The following is a 17809-nucleotide window of genomic DNA, read 5'->3' on the forward strand; positions in this document are numbered from 1 at the left end:
AAATCTCTCTGTCGAACAAACACAAGGAGGTGAAATCCATCCGCTAGGGTAACTTGAGCAGTATATAGACTCTAATCGATCGGGCAGAATGGAATAAGGCACCAAGGTAAGTGCAATCGAGAATTCATTATCGGCAAGTCGCAATTTCAATATGGCCCGATGACTAAAATTGGCGACAGGTCGACGCGCTCTACTGGAGTGACGGCGCCGCATTCTGAACCACTGAGTCGTGTAGTACGGACCTCCTGTCCTTGGCCCTAGGGATAGAAACCTGGAGTTCTCAAACAGTCTCTAATATGTTTCGCAAAGCCTAGCCCGATTCGCATAGAGACCCAAAACAAGTCATAAGCTGACAGCATCTGTGTTTAAAAATCGTATTCGGCCAGACGTTCAACAAAACTCCGTCTGCAAAACTCCGGTCGGTCAAAGCCAGCGTCTGTTCCTGAAAGGGGGATGTCAGCCTGATAAAACTCCGGCCTGAGACAGGAGATCCTCCAACGGCGGATGGTGACAAGACAAGGGATCCTTGATAATTGCCCCTGGACCAACCCCCGATTTCTGGTGTGCTTGGACGTTTGTGGTCGGGATGTCAACATGACAGCCCTATCGGAATATATATGCACTATACGGGATGGGGTTGGATAGGCATTATTAGTCAAGCTGGCCCAATGGACAAATTTCCCATGCACATCCCTTGGGCAGCTGATGTGATGCTATCTCAACCAGCGCCACTCGATATGATACTACTAAATACAGTGAACGAGAACGTGCTTCGCTACGCAGAATGGGAAACCTCGACATGTCTTTGATGGACCAATGTCCAGCCTACCTCAGTTCTAGCTCTTCTTCTGGGATCGTCATGCGTACCTCAATTCCGTCTTCCTCGCCACCTTGCCTGCCTTCGTTTATGACAAGTTCCCGAGCGACAGCTGTTGAGATCTCCCTGATCTGGAAACATCTCGATCTGACGCTCACTGTGCCTTCGTCTCAGTTGCATTATCTTCAGTCACAAAAGGATGCATTCCTTCAGTGGCTAACCTCTAAAGAACCCGAAGACGAGCAGGGACTAGGGTCAGCGCTGGAGCTGTGCCTTAAATATGTCGAGTTCCTCATCCGACAACATTCTCCTCGGTCGGCCCTGGTGGCCGTGCTAAGAGCATTCGAATCTCGATTTTTGCAAGATGACGAAGATATCCACTCCAAGGTTGCCGAGTTGATTCCAGATTCGAAAGGTCGACAGCTCTATCTGACAGTGTATTATCGCGCCGTTGAATTGTGTGGCAACGGCGAGCTCGAGAACCACATCTTTCCGGCGCGCAATCGGATGAGTGCGTTGTTCCAGCATGCTCAAGCCAACAGAGTTCAATTGATGGCTGTCTTTGGCGGTCAAGGGGAAGCAAGTCGAACCTGTGTACAAGAGCTAATAGACCTTCACGCCACCTACAAGCCAATGCTGCACTCATTCTTCGGCACGGTCGGCGATCTGCTCAACAAGCTTTCGAATCTTCCAGAATGCGTGTCCTACTTTGGCGCGCAGCCTCTAGATCTCAAGGCCTGGGTTAATGACGGCTCGACAATTCCAGGCACCGGTCGGATCGCTCAAGCTCCGATCAGTGTGCCAGTAATAGGGGTGCTGAGCCTGGCTCGGTATTGCGTAACATGCCGGCTTTTGGGCCTGAACCCGGGAGAGTTACGCGCGTTGCTTCGAGCCACGACAGGCCATTCGCAGGGACTTTTGGTTTCAGCAGTCGTCGCAATGTCGGACACCTGGGAGACCTTCTATGACAATAGCGGGTTGGCAGTCGAAGCACTATTTTGGTTGGGCTGGGAGTGTCATCGAGGTGCACCGTGCACTCTCGCATCGGCGGCACATGCGCTCGGTGACTGTACAGACGACTACAGCATGCCCTCCTACATGCTCAGCGTGCGAGGAATCAGGAGAAACAGGCTCGAGTCAACACTAGCACATATGAACCAAGTCCTACCTTCACAAGCGCAAGTACACCTGGCGCTGATCAATGCTCGCGATCAGTTCGTAATAGCTGGCCCGTCCACATCCCTAGCTCACCTGCAAAGCTATCTGACGGAGGTTGTTGGTTCTGAAAAGGATCAGAGCCGCGTCCCATTCAGCAGCAGAAAGCCTTGGATCCAGTCTAGCTTCTTGCCAATCAGCACACCCTTCCATACGCCGTTCCTCGCTAAAGCTGCTGACGCACTCAAGAAACGATTTTCACGGCACCAGGTGGTATCAGAAGATTTCAAGATCCCCGTATATCACACCTACACTGGTCAAGATCTAAGAGAGATCAAGGGGAACCTGCTTCATACTATTTTTGATGCAATCGCGCGGGAGCCTTGCGATTGGCCTGCTGCCTTGACGGGGTCTTTACCATTGTCCAATCCTATGCACAATCCATCTCATATCCTTGTCTTCGATCGAGGCGGGCTGGGTCCATTGGTGAAGAAGATCCAGGAAGGAAGAGGAATCAGGATAATACAGGCTAGTGATCTTGAATCTCGGGATACTGAGATCGGAACGATGCGTGACCTCTTCTCGCCACGTCTCTTAGAAACATCGACAAGAATTCAGAGCTGGAGCCAGCGATATCAACCGCGGTTGGTAAATGGAGGCACAGTCTCTCTTGAGACCCGCCTGAGTCGCTTGCTGGGTTCGCCACCAATCATGGTTGCTGGTATGACTCCGACGACTGTGCATTGGGACTTCGTTGCCTCCATCATGAATGCTGGATATCACGCTGAACTGGCTGGCGGAGGCTATCGAACTAGCTCGGATATGACAACGGCAATTAAGAAGCTGATTGACAATACTCGTCCCGGTCGTGGAGTCACTTGTAACCTCATCTATGCAAACCCCCGAGCAATGGGCTGGCAGATAGCCATGCTACGCCGCCTATCGCACGATCGAATCCCCATTGATGGACTCACGATTGGCGCGGGAGTACCCTCAGCAGAGATCGTTTCCGACTATATCCGCACACTTGGCCTGCGTCATATTAGTTTCAAACCAAGCTCAGTGTCCACGATACGACAGGTCGTGGATATTGCTAGGACACACCCTGACTTTCCCATCATTCTACAGTGGACGGGTGGTCGAGGGGGAGGACATCATTCTTATGAAGATTTCCATGCTCCTATCCTGAGCACATATGGCACCATTCGACAGCAACCCAACATCTACTTAGTTGCCGGTAGCGGTTTTGGGAGCAGCGAAAGCATCTACCCATATCTCTCGGGGCAGTGGTCTGTTTCGCATGGCTACCCTTGTATGCCCTTTGATGGCGTTTTGTTGGGTAGTCGTATGATGGTGGCCCGGGAAGCACACACCTCTCCTGCCGTCAAACAAGTTATCACAAACACCACTGGTGTTCCAGATAGCGAATGGGTGAAGACATACTCAGGCACAGCAGGAGAAATTCTCACCGTCCAGTCGGAGATGGGTGAACCTATCCACAAGATCGCCACCCGAGGGGTACGACTCTGGGCGGATATGGATCGAACGGTGTTTAAGCTACCCAGAAAGGATCGTGTCGCGTACTTGACCAAGAATCGAGACTCCATCATTCAACGGCTGAACTCAGACTTCGCAAAACCCTGGTTTGGTCGAGATACTCGCGGTGCTGTGGTGGACTTGGAAGACATGACCTACGCTGAAGTACTTCATCGTTTGGTTGATCTGATGTACGTCCGTCATCAAAAGCGATGGATAGATCCATCTTACGTGTGCTTCACCTTGAGCATTGCGACTCGGACTCTGGAGCGCCTGCCGTGTGCTTCGCTTGATCAGCGCGCGGATATATCACACACAGTACTCTCAGAGAACCCAGATCTGTGTCTTCGCTCAATACTTGAAGTGTGTCCTGAAGCTAAAGACGAAGCCCTCAACCCAGAAGATGTCTCATTCTTCCTTTTGGAGAGTCGAAAGCCCAATCAGAAGCCAGTCAACTTCATACCGGCCCTCAATGAAGATTTTGAGTGGTACTTCAAGAAGGACTCTCTCTGGCAGGCAGAAGATATTGAAGCTGTGCCTGACCAAGATCCCGAGCGTGTTTGTATCTTGCACGGACCTGTGGCTGCACAATACTCAGTCGACCGGAATGAATCTGCCCAGGAGATACTGGACGGCATCCTGGGTGGACTTATTGAGCGCTGCCAACGCGACACTTGCCTGGAAGACTCAACTTCCAGCTCCGCTAGTGGACTGGCCACTCCTGACAGTTGGACATCGATTTCTGGATTAAGAGAGATAGCTGTTGATGACATGTCGATTCCAACGTCTATTTCGACCTCTGAACCTCTCGACGACCGGTCTGTACATGTTTCGGCCGCCGGGTTAAGCCTGTCTCGCAGTTTACCTCCATGGATACGCGCGATTTTTGGGGATCCCGTGCTGCTACAGAACAGACGACGACAGCGCAACCCATTTCAGCATTTCATCGCAGCGAACCCCGATGCAATCTTCCATTATGACCCAGACCGAGGAGAGATATCAGTCTGTGTCCAGGACGCATGCCGGGTAACCTCCTCCATGAAGCTTTCGAGCCCGAACGGCGTGAACATTGTTCTGGAACTTTACCCCCCTCAGGTACTCGAACCACTGAGGCTATTTTATCGATTTGATCCCAGAAGCATCCCTTTCAGTCTTAGTGAAATCATGAACGAAAGGAGTACACGAGTCAAATCATTCTACAGCCGCCTCTGGTTCGGGGAAGATGTGTCGACAAGTGGTAGTATTCATGATACATTCTACGGGAAGGAGATGACGCTCACCGAGCAAGTGCTCCAGGACATGATCGCGGCTGTTGGCCAGGCCTTCCCAGATCAAAGACTTATCTTCCTCGATTCAGATGTCCTACCCATCAGCATCGGAATTGTCATAGCTTGGGATGTTTTAACAAAGCCTTTGGTGCTCCAGGACGTTGGCGATGACCTGCTCCGGCTGGTTCACCGGTCGAACACGTTCGAATACTGCCCTAATACGGCAATGCTAAGTGTTGGCGATGTTGTCCGTTCACAGTCACAGGTCCGTGCTATCTATGTTGAAGATGCTGGTATGGTTGTTGTTGTGGAAGCCCAGATTATGCGTTCGGGCAAACCGGTTCTCACGGTGACATCGACGTTCCTATTTCGAGGGACCTTCGAAGGGGAGAGGGAACTCTTCAGACGCATTAGAGAGCCGGAACGTAAGCTTCATCTCGGATCTGAGCTTGATGAGACTGTTCTTCGACGGCGGGAATGGTTCTACGTCGATGATGAGACGATTTCACTGATTGGGAAGACTCTTCTTTTCACGCTGGAAACCCATACCATACACAAAGAGGGCGGCTTGAAGGAACTGCAAGTAACGGGAACTGCCAGAGCGCAGCTCGGCGGGTACTTGTGGAAGGAGGTAGGGACGGTGAATTACAGCTGCGATGACTGTGTCGGCAACCCGGTACTTGAGTTCCTGGACCGCAAAGGTAGTCTGGCTTCTCCGGAGGTTGAACTTAAGAATTCGGGATGGTCAGGTTTGTCGTCTATTGAAGTACAGATGCCACCGAGCAACCAGCCATACGCCAACGTGTCGAAGGACTTCAACCCAATCCACGTGTCAAGTATATTTGCTTCCGTGGCCGACCTCCCCGGCACTCTGTCGCACGGTATGTGTACTTCCGCAGTCACAGCGGCGGCCTTCGAGCACCTTGCGCTCCACGGCGATCGACGCCGGCTTCAGTCATTCACGGCAAGTTTTACTGGCATGGTCATGCCCCTGGAAAGGCTGGTCGTCCAAATCCGGCATACCGCGATGGTCGAGGGACGTATGCGCTTCGCGATCGATGTCACGCGCAAGGACAGTGGGGAAAAGGTTCTTGAAGGTAGCGCTGTTGTGGATCAGCCGGCTACGGCGTACCTGTTCACAGGTCAGGGTAGCCAGAGCAAGGGCATGGGAATGGACCTCTACGAGTCAAGTCCAGTGGCGAAAGCTTTGTGGGACGAGATCGACATGCAGCTCTACGACTCATACGGTAGGCTCTCTGCGTGTATTGAATGGATAAACCGTTTCTAACGATGACAGGCTGGTCCGTGCTGGACATTGTGCGCAACAATCCCAAGTCAATCACTGTTCATTTCGGTGGCAAAAGAGGCCGGAAGATCAGACAGAATTACTTGTCGATTACGACCGAGACGGTCCTTCCGGATAACACACGCATCGAAACGCCCGCCCTTCCGGGTCTCACCTCTCGATCCACATCTTATACATTCACCGACCCGAAAGGATTACTATACTCTACTCAGTTTGCCCAGCCGGCGATTCTGCTATTTGAGGTAGCCGTGATTGCTGACCTGCGCAGCAAGGGTTATGTCTCGCCCGATGCATTGTATGCCGGGCATTCTCTGGGCGAATACGGCGCATTGTCGGCTCTGTCGCAGTCGATTCCGATGGGTGCACTGGCTGAGTTGTCATTCTACCGGGGCCTGATGATGCAGGCATCTGTGGCGCGGGGAGAACAGGGAGCGGCGTATGGGATGACGGCAGTTAATCCCAAGCGGGTAGGAAGGTGTAAGTATCATGCGATTTGCGGACGATGGAACATTTGCTGATTACTGGCAGTCTTCAACGATATTGCTCTGGGGCGGCTGGTTGAGGCGATTGCTGAGGTGAGCCACGAGCTACTGGAGATTGTCAATCACAACGTCAAGGGGGAGCAATACGTGTGTTCAGGCACGGTAGGTCTTCACGTCTACTACTTTCGACGAAATTTGCTCTTAATTTTGGATCATTACTGACTTGACTAGGACACAAACATGTGGGTGCTTGGGAAGGTCCTTGATGGACTGTCACAGTCGCCCAACGGACCTGATCAGATTCAGGAGATGATGAACAACCCAACGGGGACGAGGGCCATTGATGCAACGATTAAAGATCTACTGGCTGCAGCACACGGTCTTCGCAAGCCAATTCAGCTACAACGGGGGACAGCCAGCATTCCTTTGCAGGGTATTGATGTTCCTTTCCATTCCAGCCACCTGAAATCGACGGTCGATCGGTTCCGACAGTGTCTGCTCAAGCCCGGTTTCCTGGAGGGCAACGTAAACATGGCCGAGTTGGAGGGGCGGTACATCCCCAATGTCATGGCGAAGCCGTTCTCGGTGAACGAGGAATATGTTCGGGAGGCATACGCGTTGACGCAAAGTCCGATCCTGGGGGAGATCCTGGGGGTTACGGCATAGATTAGAAGCGCGGAATAGATTGAGTTTGCGCATATAACTTGCATTTTGTTGAAATATAGCGAAATGAGTTCACATGAATTGACAAACAGATAATCTGAAGTTACCGCACATTTTTCAACCGTGCTAGAAGAATTGACCACAGTACTTGACATCAATAGAACTTCCCTTATCCATTAATACATTTCCCATTTCCTATTTCCCATTTCTCTCCAAACCCCAAACACACCCTTCTCCGTTCTCCACCGTTCACCACCACCCCCCCTCAAAAACAAGAATACCCCCACGTCCCACGCCAATACTGGCCCTGCACCTCGCCGACCATCCCCTCGACATCCAGCCCCCACACCGTCATCGTCCGCCGCCGGATCTCCTCAAACACCCGGCTCATCATCCCCGTCTCCGCCGTCACCTCCCCCCCGGCCCCCTCCTGCCCCTCGAACAGCTCCCACTCGTACGCCCGACACACCTCCCGACTACTCCGCATCACCCACTGCGACCGCTTATACCGCACATCCGAGTACGCCTTGAACGCCACCTCCAGCGCCTGCGGCGCCGTCAGCTTGCCCGAGAGGACGTCGGCCTCCGCGCACGTCAGGGCGGTCACCAGCGCCAGGGCGTCCTCCACGCCCACCCCCGCCCCCGCCCCGTGGTGCGGGGATGCGGCGTGCGCCGCGTCGCCGACGAGGCAGACGCGGGAGATCGCGTAGGTGGGTGGCGGGTGGTTGTAGAGGTCGAAGATCGGCCATTGCGTTAGTGTGGGTGGTAAGAGGGTGAGGAGGGTGCGGAGGAAGGGGGTCCAGTCTTTGAAGGTGTGAAGGAGGTGGGTTTTGGGGGTTGTGGGGGTGGAGATGGGGAATGGGGAGGGGGATGGGTTTGTGGGGTTTGTAGGGCTGGTGCTGGTGCTGGTGCTGGTGCTGCTGGTTGGGGCTGGTCTGGTGCCGTCTGGGGTGGTGGTGCGGCTGGTTTCCGGGGTGTTGATTGTTGTGGTGCTTGGGGTTGTGTCTGCTGTTGTGTTGCAGGTATCACTTTTGGATTCGGGGGGGTTGAGGTTGAGGTTGGGGGTGGGGGTGTTGGTTGGTGTGCTGGGGCTGGGGCTGGGGCTTTTGCTTCTGGTTGTGGTGGTGGTGGTGGTGATGGTTTCCTCGATTGGGGTGGCAGTGGTGGTGGCTGCGCCGGTGAAGCTCGACACGTCCCAGTCGTTGGGGTCCGGGACAAACGCGACCACATTCAGCAGCTTCTGATTGGCGACGGGGAAGTGCAGGACGTGGGCGTGAGGCCCGCAGTGCATGTGCTGGAGGAGGGCGCGGTGGCGGCCCAGATGGGCGATGGCCTGCTCCATCGGGATGAGGCCGCGGTAGGCGAGCTGGTGCGCGTAGCGGGGCCGGTGGTCGGCGTTGGGGAACATGAGGTCGCGCACGCGCGATTTGATGCCGTCGCAGCCGATGACTGTGGTTGTTGTTAGTTTTTGTGTTGGGTGGTGTGGTGAGGTTAGGGCTTTTGGTTTGGGTGGAAACTCACCTCCATCGACCTCCCTCACACTCCCATCCCCAAACACCAGCTGGATCCTCCCAGACTCTAGATACTCGTACCTCTCCAGCCGTTTGCCGAACTGCACCACCCCCTCGGGCATCAGCTTCATGATCTCCTCCAGGAACTGCGCGCGGTGGCACCCTTCGAACCCCCGTGGGCCCGCATACAGCTTGTAGACCTTCCCCTCGATGCCCACGGGCTGGTCGTTGTCGTCGTCCACGTACGTGTGGTAGCCGTCCACGAACCGCATGTTGTAGTCCGGGTCGTCGGGCTCGCCGTTCTCCGTCGCCACGGCGCGCAGACACTCGTCCAGCCGCGGGTCCAGCCGCATCATACAGTGGCGCGCCGCCCGCGTGAAGCCGATCCCCGCGCCCAGCTCGCGATGGCACGCCGCCTGCTCGTAGACCTGGATGCGGAGGTGCGGGGAGTCGCGGTTCAGGAGGCCCAGCGCGAGCAGCGTGCCGATAAGGCCGCTGCCGATGATGGCGATTTCGATGGTCATTGTGGTTGAGGTTGTGGACTGTACATGTACGTGTACGTGTACTGGGGAGGGACAATGGACAGGTCTAGTGTTGGTGGTAGTGGGAGAGCGGGTATACAATCTCAAACTACAATATAATATCTTACCACGGGTACTGAAGGGAGAGTATAGTACTTGGAGGTGGCCTACACCAGGCACTGCACAGAGTACATACGTCCGAGGTTGACTCACCCTCACTCAGACATTCACTCACTTACTCAGTGTACACACCACACCGCACCGCAACAAAACCTAACCAACTACCTACGCTCCAGCTTTGCTTCGCCTCGCTTCGCATCAGGCTGCAGAACGCCCAAGGTAGGGCTACGTAGTCATGCTCTGTCACTCAGTCCAGACGAATGTCAACAAACAAACGAACAGCGGGGCAGTCGCCCGTCTACCCTCTGGGTCCCCTCAAACAACAAACGGATGTTTTGCTTCTCCTTGCTGTGAAAACTGGCTGTACTACATTGACAGCGCAAACGCAATTTCTTTTCTGCCAGTCACCGTCAAAAACCGTGCGGACAAACCAGCAGGGCCTCACAATCCGGCTTGAACGGATCCGCATGTCGTGGTTTTCGGCGCGCGTCACGTCACCTCCCCCTCAAACCGAATCTTCTAGGTGGTGGAGCTTGGGCTACGATGTTGCGTGGTACAGTATACAGCGGGTAGAGGTAGGGAGGTGGGGGGGGGGCGCGGATAACTACCGAAGGGCTCAAATATATCTCCTATTTCTTGCCCTTCCCCAGCCTCCAGGCCGTCTCGTTGTCGAGGTTGAATTGCTGGGGTTGGGAAGCTGTAAGCTCTAAGCTGTAAGCTGTCTCTTGATAACTCGCACTCTCGATCGAGAACCTCATCCCATCTTACGACCTACCAGTCCAAACGGCAAGAAATCAAAGCAGCAGAGGATCACCAGAACACAACCTCGCAAGAAGAAGGAAAAGAAGCCAGGCAAAGCAGTGCAAGGAGAGGTTAAACGCCTCTCGTAGTACAACATCTACTTCCCGTGTAACCAGCCACCAAGCAGGAGCAAAAAACAAATGAATATATCTCCGAGGCAGCAGGAAAACCTGTGTTACCGTCTTTGGTTGGTGCGTAGTTAGCGTCTGTCGTACCCAACGGATCAGAATCTCGAGCAGTTACGACCAAGGCACATCAGGGACCAGGTTTCGGCAGCCCCGTCTGGCCTTTCCTTTTTTTTTTTTTTCGTTCTTTTTTTGACTTGGGTAGGGCGTTAGTGTATCGGATGAAAGCAGGGGTCTGGTGGAACGAATCGGAGGGTAGGGGGAGGGCTACACAGGCAAGGGAGCAAGAGCTCTTCTTGTTGCTAAATTTACGGTAGGTTGCCGGGCGGGCCGGTGGAGCGGTTATTCCTTTACTGTTGGGTTGCTCAAGGGGTCTGTCTGTCTTGCTGTCCGATGGGGCTGGGTGGTTGTGGACAGATTTGGGCGGCAGGGTTGGAAATTGGACTTAGATCGTGGGAAAATCTCCGAGGATTTGCGGCGGATCTTGGGCCGGGCCGGCTGGTTCGATGACTGGCGTTTGGGGAGGGTTTGGGTCTTAGAATTATGGGGGGGTTCGGCTGGATTGGGATGGATCGGATCTGAAGTTGGGTGGGTTGGAAACTGGGGATGGGTGTCGTTGTAGTCAGATCTGACGAGGGATAAGGGCTTGAGGTCAATCTGTGGGTTGTTGAGGAGGGGATTGTGAGTTGTGAAGTGGCGATGTTGAGGGTTGAGGTTGCTATTTTGAGGACAGGAGGTGGAGGGGGCTTATTGAGAGGGAGACGTTCAAATAGTCGTGCTGGGGGGGGGGGGGGGCGATATGAATAATGTCATTGACGACGTATAGGAGATGTTGGCTTAGAAATACCAGAGTATAGCTGAGCATAATGTTGAAATCATAGTATTGATATAATAGTATTGATATAGACTATGCAGTCTCTCATCGTAGCATATCACAGTGCCAGTTAGATTTGTGATGGCCTCAGATCGTATGACACTGGGAGAAGTACTAATGAATGAACTCAACAATACTGATCGGGTGGAACTGTAGCAAGCAGCCCGAAACTGATCTCATTCTGGTTTACTTGAACTACTTAACATCGACTCGTGGCTTCATCGCTCATCGCTCATATCCCATAATTCCTGCGCTGAATGCGCGCAACCTCGTTGATCCGCATCATCCTCATGGATCAACCAATATAACGCACCACCTCATTCCACTCCTCATCTACCTTGAGCAACGCCCAGTCCCGCTCACTCAGGCACAACAACGCCTCCCACCCTCCCTCCTCATCCCCCTCATCGATCACCGGCGCGACATAGCACGCACACGGCAAGGGGATCTCAAACGAGGGCCGCCGGATCGCATGCGGCTTCCCCAGCGGCCCAAACACCGGCACCGAGACGTGGGCCATGCTCGAGCACGAGAAGTCCGTCAACGGGTTGAAGGCGCCCCCATACGCGACCTTGCTCTTATCCTCCTCGTTGGCCAGGAACGTCGCGTAGCTGCGCGTGGCGTGCACGTTGTGCAGCGACCTGATGTGTCTCCGTAGCTTGACGGCCAGATCATACAGCGGCAGCGAGGCGACCTCCGTGAGGGGCAGACGCAGGTTGGCCGTGCGCACCATGTGGCCCATGTAGTAGGGTGAGAGGTTGATGGTGCGCCGGAGGTCCAGCGCGCGGGTGATTTTGGAGGTGGACGCTTGTAGGAAGGGAGGCAGGTGCGGGAGGCGCAGGGTGATGAGCCGCTGCCACAGGAATGCGGTCAGGGCGTCGTTGGGGGTGATCTTCTCCTGTTTTTGGTCCTTGGATGTCGACTCGACTGGTGCGGGCGGCGCAGCCTTCTGGAAGATCTTGGTCATGGACGTCTCGCTGAATCGCACCGCCCGCCATTTGAAGGTTGCCATGTAGGCTTGCATCTCCGGTGTGATCGGGCCCGACGACAGTCCGGGAACAATCGCCGGCTTCAGCTCGCTGTGATCGTCCAGGGGCTCGTCGTCTTTGAGCAGAGGGATGAGGGTGCGTCGGTCGATGTTGCCCTCGCGGATGGCTTGCTCCGGGAACGGCTCGTCGCGGAGACTGTATGCCAGCAGGTTCATGATCTGGAACATCCCGTTCCCGTCGATGATGTTGTGCTGGGCCGCAATGGCCAGAATCAGGCCCCCCTCGATCCAGTTCAGCTGGTAGTCCAGCACGGGCGCTGGGTTCGTCTCGTTGTCGTCGTCGAGATAGGGCTGCGGAAAGGCCGGGCGAGGAGGGGCCAGCACAGTCGGCAGCGAGGTGGTCGGCCACCCCGTCGCACGCAACTCGGCAAGCGATGCGACCTCGTGCGTCCGATCCTCCACCCGCAGGAATTTATGATCGGGAGCCTGCCATGGGATGTGAGGACGCACGATGAAGGCGCCCGAGCAAGATGGCGTTTGGCCTTCGCGGACGACTTTGCCGCCGAGAAAGGGGAAGCCGGCGATGAGTTGGTGGATGGCCGACTCCAGGGCTGTCTCGATCTGACGGCGTGCTACATCGTTTGGGAGTGGGAAGATGAGGAGCATGTGAGAGTAGGATTTCAGTAAGGGCAATTGGCCCAGGATGTCTTGGGTGCGGTCATAGTCCATGATGGTTGTGGTGGTGGTGGTGGTGGTGGTGGTGGTGATGAGGAACGAGTCTGGCGTGGTTTACCCTGGGGTTACAAGGGCTACGGAAGACTACGTTATTGGGAGAGAGACAACTACTATAATATATACTGTACGGCGTACTTCTCTTAGACAGAAATCACCCACTGCTGGCAGGTCTCACAGCAGTGTGCCACATTTTGAACTGGGCCCTGCGCAGTCTTTGTATCTTGACTACATGTGCTCTTCTAATCTGGTGTCATCATCAGAAACCCCAACCCCTAATAATAACTAACACCTTAACATCGGTCAATATTACTCATGCTGCTGCTGCTCATAATATTGGCGCCAGGATCGGCCCGGCGGAAATGGAGCATTTCAATAGCGGCTGTCGATCGCAGGGCCCTTCACTGCACGCGATCGATCTCGGCCCGATGAACACGAGATTCGGCCGATTTCTGGGGATTCTTGTGATCAATAAATCGGATTCTGCACTCTTCTGTTGACTTCTGGAGGATTGGTGTGGTTGTGTGGTTGTGTGGTTGTGGTGTATTTCTTTTCTTTTTTTCCTTGTATTTTTCCATTTTGCAGTGCAAGTCGGCCATTTCTGCCCTAATTTTGCCCCCTCGTCGTTCGTCAACAAAGCCCCTTCCCTTGACTGGCTGTGCATATTGCAGTCCCACCTGCTCCAAATTCAGGCTAATGCCTAGCGACTCAGTTCATCCCCCCCCCCTCTTTTCTTTTCCTTCAGATCTCGGCTCTGATCGCATGCACGGGCGCTACATACTGTCTGAGCGTGGAATCTAAGGCCAGCCCGATCTGCCATCCACTAATCCATCTCTCGCATTCACCTTGTTGTTGTTTGAAGGTCACACTTCCACTTATGTTGGGTTGAACCGTCCCTCACAGCTGCGATGCAGGACAAGTTGACATCTGCCGTGAGAGGTCTTCAGCAGGTTGGCTGTTTGCTTGCCTCCTCATCATTTGCCACTGCCGCTGCCACTACTGCAGTGTATGCAGAGATGCAGCAGATGTACCTCTCTCTCTCCTCCCCCCCATTGCTCCTCTACTCTACTGTACATGTACCTTCAGGGGGCCGTCCAGACCCACCAAAACAATAGGCCTCCGTGAGATCCTAGCCTGCAGACCCTCTGCAGGGTTGATCCTGCTTTCCTGCCAGCTGCAAGACTTGCGATCGGTCGCATTTGCTTATTCGGTCCCTCAAACTTGCTTATTCGCCTCAAGACGCACCGCTGTCCTCAATCGGATGCTGTGACTCGGTGGCTGGCTGAGAGGCGTCGACGTGATCACGTTCATCAAATTGAGAGCAATGGCACTGTTCATTTAGTGGACCCTAAGAGATCGTGGAGGTCAAGATGATTGCGGTTCATGCCTTTCCCATCGTTGTCAAGCGCCCGATAGTGAGTAATAGTGGCTCAACGAAGGCTTGTCCAACTCTCATCTATACCTCTCCCCACCATCGCCCCGGATGTGTCTCCAGGATCAGCTGCAGCCTGCAGAGTGCAGGGCTATTCTAGCTCTCTCGACTTGCCCTTCTGGTCAGAAAGGCCTCGTTCAAATAACAACAGAGCCAGTCAGCGAGCGCGCTACCCACTGCGATCTGCATCCTGCAGGGCAGTCATCACATTGCACTAGCTAGAACGTGTTCCTTGAGGACGCACGTCGAGTCACCATTTAGATCCGTATGGATCGACCGCCACACCCTTTCCGACTGGCTCGTCGGCGCTGACTGTGTGGATGAGCTTAATACCCCCAAAAAGCAAGCATGAGTAGCCCGGATGGGGTCCTCTTCCTCGGTATCGGACTGGCTCCTCGACTCACTGGTTCGTCCTGTCTAGTCCGACTAGTGTTGGTTCGTGCGGTCGATCCATTGCTTTGGTATCTTATCACGACCCCACTAGTCATCGGCTGGAGCAAAGAGAAGCCTGGATCGACGCACCTTCTCATAGTCGACCGGGCTTGGTTATAAGTCAGGAAAACCAAGCGCTGCGGAGGTCGCTTTCATTTCGTCAGAGCAACCAACAGTGGAACTGGAACTGGTCTGCGGGTCTACACTTCATCAGCCCCGACATGGTCACGTCGACGCCTACAATCTCTAGACAACGCCCTGGCTCGGCCTGTGAGGAGTGTCGACGGCGAAAAGTGCGCTGTGACCGTCGTCGGCCTCAGTGTCAGGTGTGTTTCGAGACCGGGATCGAGTGCAAGATCAACACCACCAGATTGCCCCGGGGACCTCGAAAGGGCCAGTTGCGTACGCTGCGGACAAGAATCGGTACAGCGCCCTTCATACTCAGTGGATGTGCATTGACGACTGACGCACAACAGCTGCTCTAGAGCGCTGCCTCGCAGATCAGCATCCCGAGATCAATCACCAGATGGCGAGTCTGTTTGACGGCACGGTACTTGACTGTGACTCGGAGGATGATCCCCTCCGGGACCTCACTTCACTGTCTGATTCAATTCCGGTCTCAGTGCCTTTGTCGGCTCTCCCTGAACCAGTCCTGGCCCCGGGCGAGGAGCTGGAGACGCGCGAGAGAGATGCTCATCCCTCTATCGCATCTACCAAGATCCAGTCGCCAAGGACCCCAGAGTCGTTACCACGGTCGACAGGCCTGGTTTCGGAGCTGATTCGAGCTGAACTGTACGCTGTTGCTTTTGATCCTAGGAAGACTTTGCAACTCTAACCTATCGGCAGTGACCAACTGTATTTCGATCGGGTGCACCCGTTTGCGCCTATCCTCCAGCGCTGGCGCTATCACGTCTGGGCTCGCCAACCTAAGAAGTCCGACAGCCAGGTCTGTTTACAATACGCCATGTGGACGGTGGCAGCCTCTCTGTCTGCCCAGTTTCAGGCACTACGGGATCAGCTGTACACCGAGACGCGCAGGATTCTCGATTCCTTAGATCGACCGGATAGTATAACTATGGTCGCCGGGCTGGAACAGGCTCAGGCATGGATTCTAATCGGGCTCTACGAGTACATGCAACGGTCGGCTCTCCAGGCCTGGATGAGCATCGGAAGATGCTGCCGACTGGTACTAGGAATGCGGCTCTATGAGCTGGACGATGCCACCAACCCGGTGACGATGGCACGGGAACAGGAAGCTATATTGGTGGACTGGATCGGGCTGGAGGAGCAGCGCCGGACTTTCTGGATGGCGTATTCGCTGGATCGATTCATCAGTTTCCACAACGGGCTGCCGTTTACTCTGCATGAACCCGTGGTTTGTTTTCCCCGTACCTCCAGCCCATATCGATCCCACGCAGGCTGCTAACCCTGGATGATTACCACCAGATCACCACGCGGCTGCCCAGCCCGGAAGAGGAGTTCCAATGCGGGCAGCCAGCCCTAACGCCATACCTTCGCGAAGTGATGAGCCAGCATCCTCACCTTCACCACCCAGTCCAACCCAATCTATATCAATACCCCCATGTGCATGCCCAGCAACAGCAACATCACCCCCCCATCTACGCGATCCCTCATTCCCCGACCTCCCCAACCCACCTGACAATGGCCTTCCCGCCCGTGGCAGTGGCAACCCCCACCAACCCCACAGCAACAACAACCCCCGTCCTCAACCCCGACCTCAATAGCCAAGTCACCTACTCAAACTCAAGCTTCACCGAATTCATCCTCCTCGCCACGATCGTCGGTCGCGCCCTTTCGCACCGCCAAGCGCTGGTGGTAGAGCAACCGTTCCAACCATTCCACCACCCGCCCCTGTCCCCGACAAGCCCCCACACCCCGCTCCCCAACGCGCTCGACACCTTCTGGAACCGCCACCACGCCCTCCACGCCCTCCTCAGCGCCCGCATCCAGTCTCTGTCGTCCAACCCCCAGGCTCTAGACGACCCATTGATCATGTTCGCGCGCATCGTCGCGCAGAGCATGGTGCTGTTCCTGCACAACGTCCTCGAGTCCGTCGCGTGGAAGTCCGGCGGCGATCAACTGCTCGGCATCATCGAGGACGAGCGGCTCTGTGTGCTCGCCGCACACGAGGTCGTCGGCCTGGTCAAGGTGCAAGGCCAGTTAGGGTATTTTAAGGTGAGTTGTGCCCCTATCTTTCAAATCGCCTCGGCGCCTCGGCTTAGGCCGGGTCTGTTGGCCGCCCCTGCATCATCATCTATCCCTTTCTCAAACCACGCAATGAGAAATGTTCCCCGTGGAGATGATTCATTGCATCGCAGCCACACTCCACCCCCAAAACCCACGAGAGACCACGCAAAGCACAAACCCCGTACCCACACCGATGCTAACATCCCACCCCGTAAAGGTCCACCCCCTCACCCCCATCCCGCTGATGATGTGCACCGAGTTCCTGACGGCGCATGCGTACCTGGACCCCTCGTTCGAGGTCATGCTGCACGAGCTGCTAGAATGCCTGGGCGATCTGGAGCGAGTCAAGAACCCCGTGCAGAGCCCGACCCTGTCCGTGGTGGTTTAAAGCGTTGTCGCGGGATTCTCGTTCCACGGGAACTGCAATCCTGCTGCGGGATCATTTTCGGTGCTTGGTCGGGGGCTTTTTTTGCTTGAGTGATTATTTGCTTGGGAAAGCTTGAAGCTTGTGGTTGTTGGTGGTGCTGGCTGGCGGGGAGATGGTCAAGGCGTTTGTTGATGAATTGAGGGCATGGGTTTTTAGCTTTTTCTCTCTCGTGGTTTTTGGATTGCGCTTGATGCAGATTCAGATTCATTCTCCTGTGCAGGTCCATGGGATTCAATGCTGCTGCTGCTGCTGCTGCTGGGTGGTGGTGGTGGTGGTGTGTTTTGTTTTGTTGTGTTTTGTTGCCCATCGGATGGCAGGATGTTTGTTGTATTCAAGGGGCTGGCACTGGCCACGAGGATGCATGAAGGGGAGCGAGCAGCGAGCTTGCTTGCTTATAAGATACAGTTCAAC

At 54.8% G+C, this 17809-nt stretch overlaps 4 protein-coding genes across 4 annotated transcripts; 2 read left to right on the forward strand and 2 right to left on the reverse strand.

Moving 5' to 3' along the window:
* Nucleotides 1–907: 907 nt before the first annotated feature.
* Nucleotides 908–7230, forward strand: BO66DRAFT_374436 (beta subunit of fatty acid synthase; the record flags this gene model as incomplete). The annotated part of the gene is made up of 4 exons (XM_025645595.1): nt 908–6023; nt 6074–6559; nt 6611–6726; nt 6796–7230. The coding sequence occupies 4 exons, from the start codon at nt 908–910 to the stop codon at nt 7228–7230; spliced, it is 6153 nt and encodes a 2050-aa protein (XP_025504021.1).
* A 262-nt stretch (nt 7231–7492) lies between these two features.
* BO66DRAFT_451705 (FAD/NAD(P)-binding domain-containing protein) lies at nt 7493–9262 on the reverse strand (the record flags this gene model as incomplete). Its single annotated transcript, XM_025651878.1, has 3 exons — nt 7493–8120; nt 8418–8676; nt 8749–9262. 3 exons carry the CDS (start codon nt 9260–9262, stop codon nt 7493–7495), a joined length of 1401 nt encoding a protein of 466 aa, XP_025504022.1.
* Nucleotides 9263–11474: 2212 nt separating this feature from the next.
* BO66DRAFT_420535 (uncharacterized protein) lies at nt 11475–13216 on the reverse strand (the record flags this gene model as incomplete). Its single annotated transcript, XM_025649879.1, has 2 exons — nt 11475–12874; nt 13198–13216. 2 exons carry the CDS (start codon nt 13214–13216, stop codon nt 11475–11477), a joined length of 1419 nt encoding a protein of 472 aa, XP_025504023.1.
* Nucleotides 13217–14939: 1723 nt separating this feature from the next.
* BO66DRAFT_349960 (fungal specific transcription factor domain-containing protein) lies at nt 14940–17792 on the forward strand. The gene is made up of 5 exons (XM_025644702.1): nt 14940–15186; nt 15240–15555; nt 15610–16138; nt 16210–16959; nt 17189–17792. Exons 1-5 carry the CDS (start codon nt 14985–14987, stop codon nt 17357–17359), a joined length of 1968 nt encoding a protein of 655 aa, XP_025504024.1. The 5' UTR covers nt 14940–14984; the 3' UTR covers nt 17360–17792.
* Nucleotides 17793–17809: the final 17 nt, after the last annotated feature.

Source organism: Aspergillus aculeatinus (genome assembly GCF_003184765.1).
Source record: "Aspergillus aculeatinus CBS 121060 unplaced genomic scaffold BO66scaffold_24, whole genome shotgun sequence".
Taxonomy (NCBI): Eukaryota; Fungi; Ascomycota; class Eurotiomycetes; order Eurotiales; family Aspergillaceae; genus Aspergillus; species Aspergillus aculeatinus.

Bases quoted from the DNA above. Each gene is read 5' to 3' on its own strand.
- BO66DRAFT_349960 (XM_025644702.1), top strand. From the start codon at position 14,985: ATGGTCACGTCGACGCCTACAATCTCTAGACAACGCCCTGGCTCGGCC. The intron at 16,139-16,209 runs GTTTGTTTTCCC...GATTACCACCAG, and splicing joins TTACTCTGCATGAACCCGTG to ATCACCACGCGGCTGCCCAG. The intron at 16,960-17,188 runs GTGAGTTGTGCC...CACCCCGTAAAG, and splicing joins GCCAGTTAGGGTATTTTAAG to GTCCACCCCCTCACCCCCAT.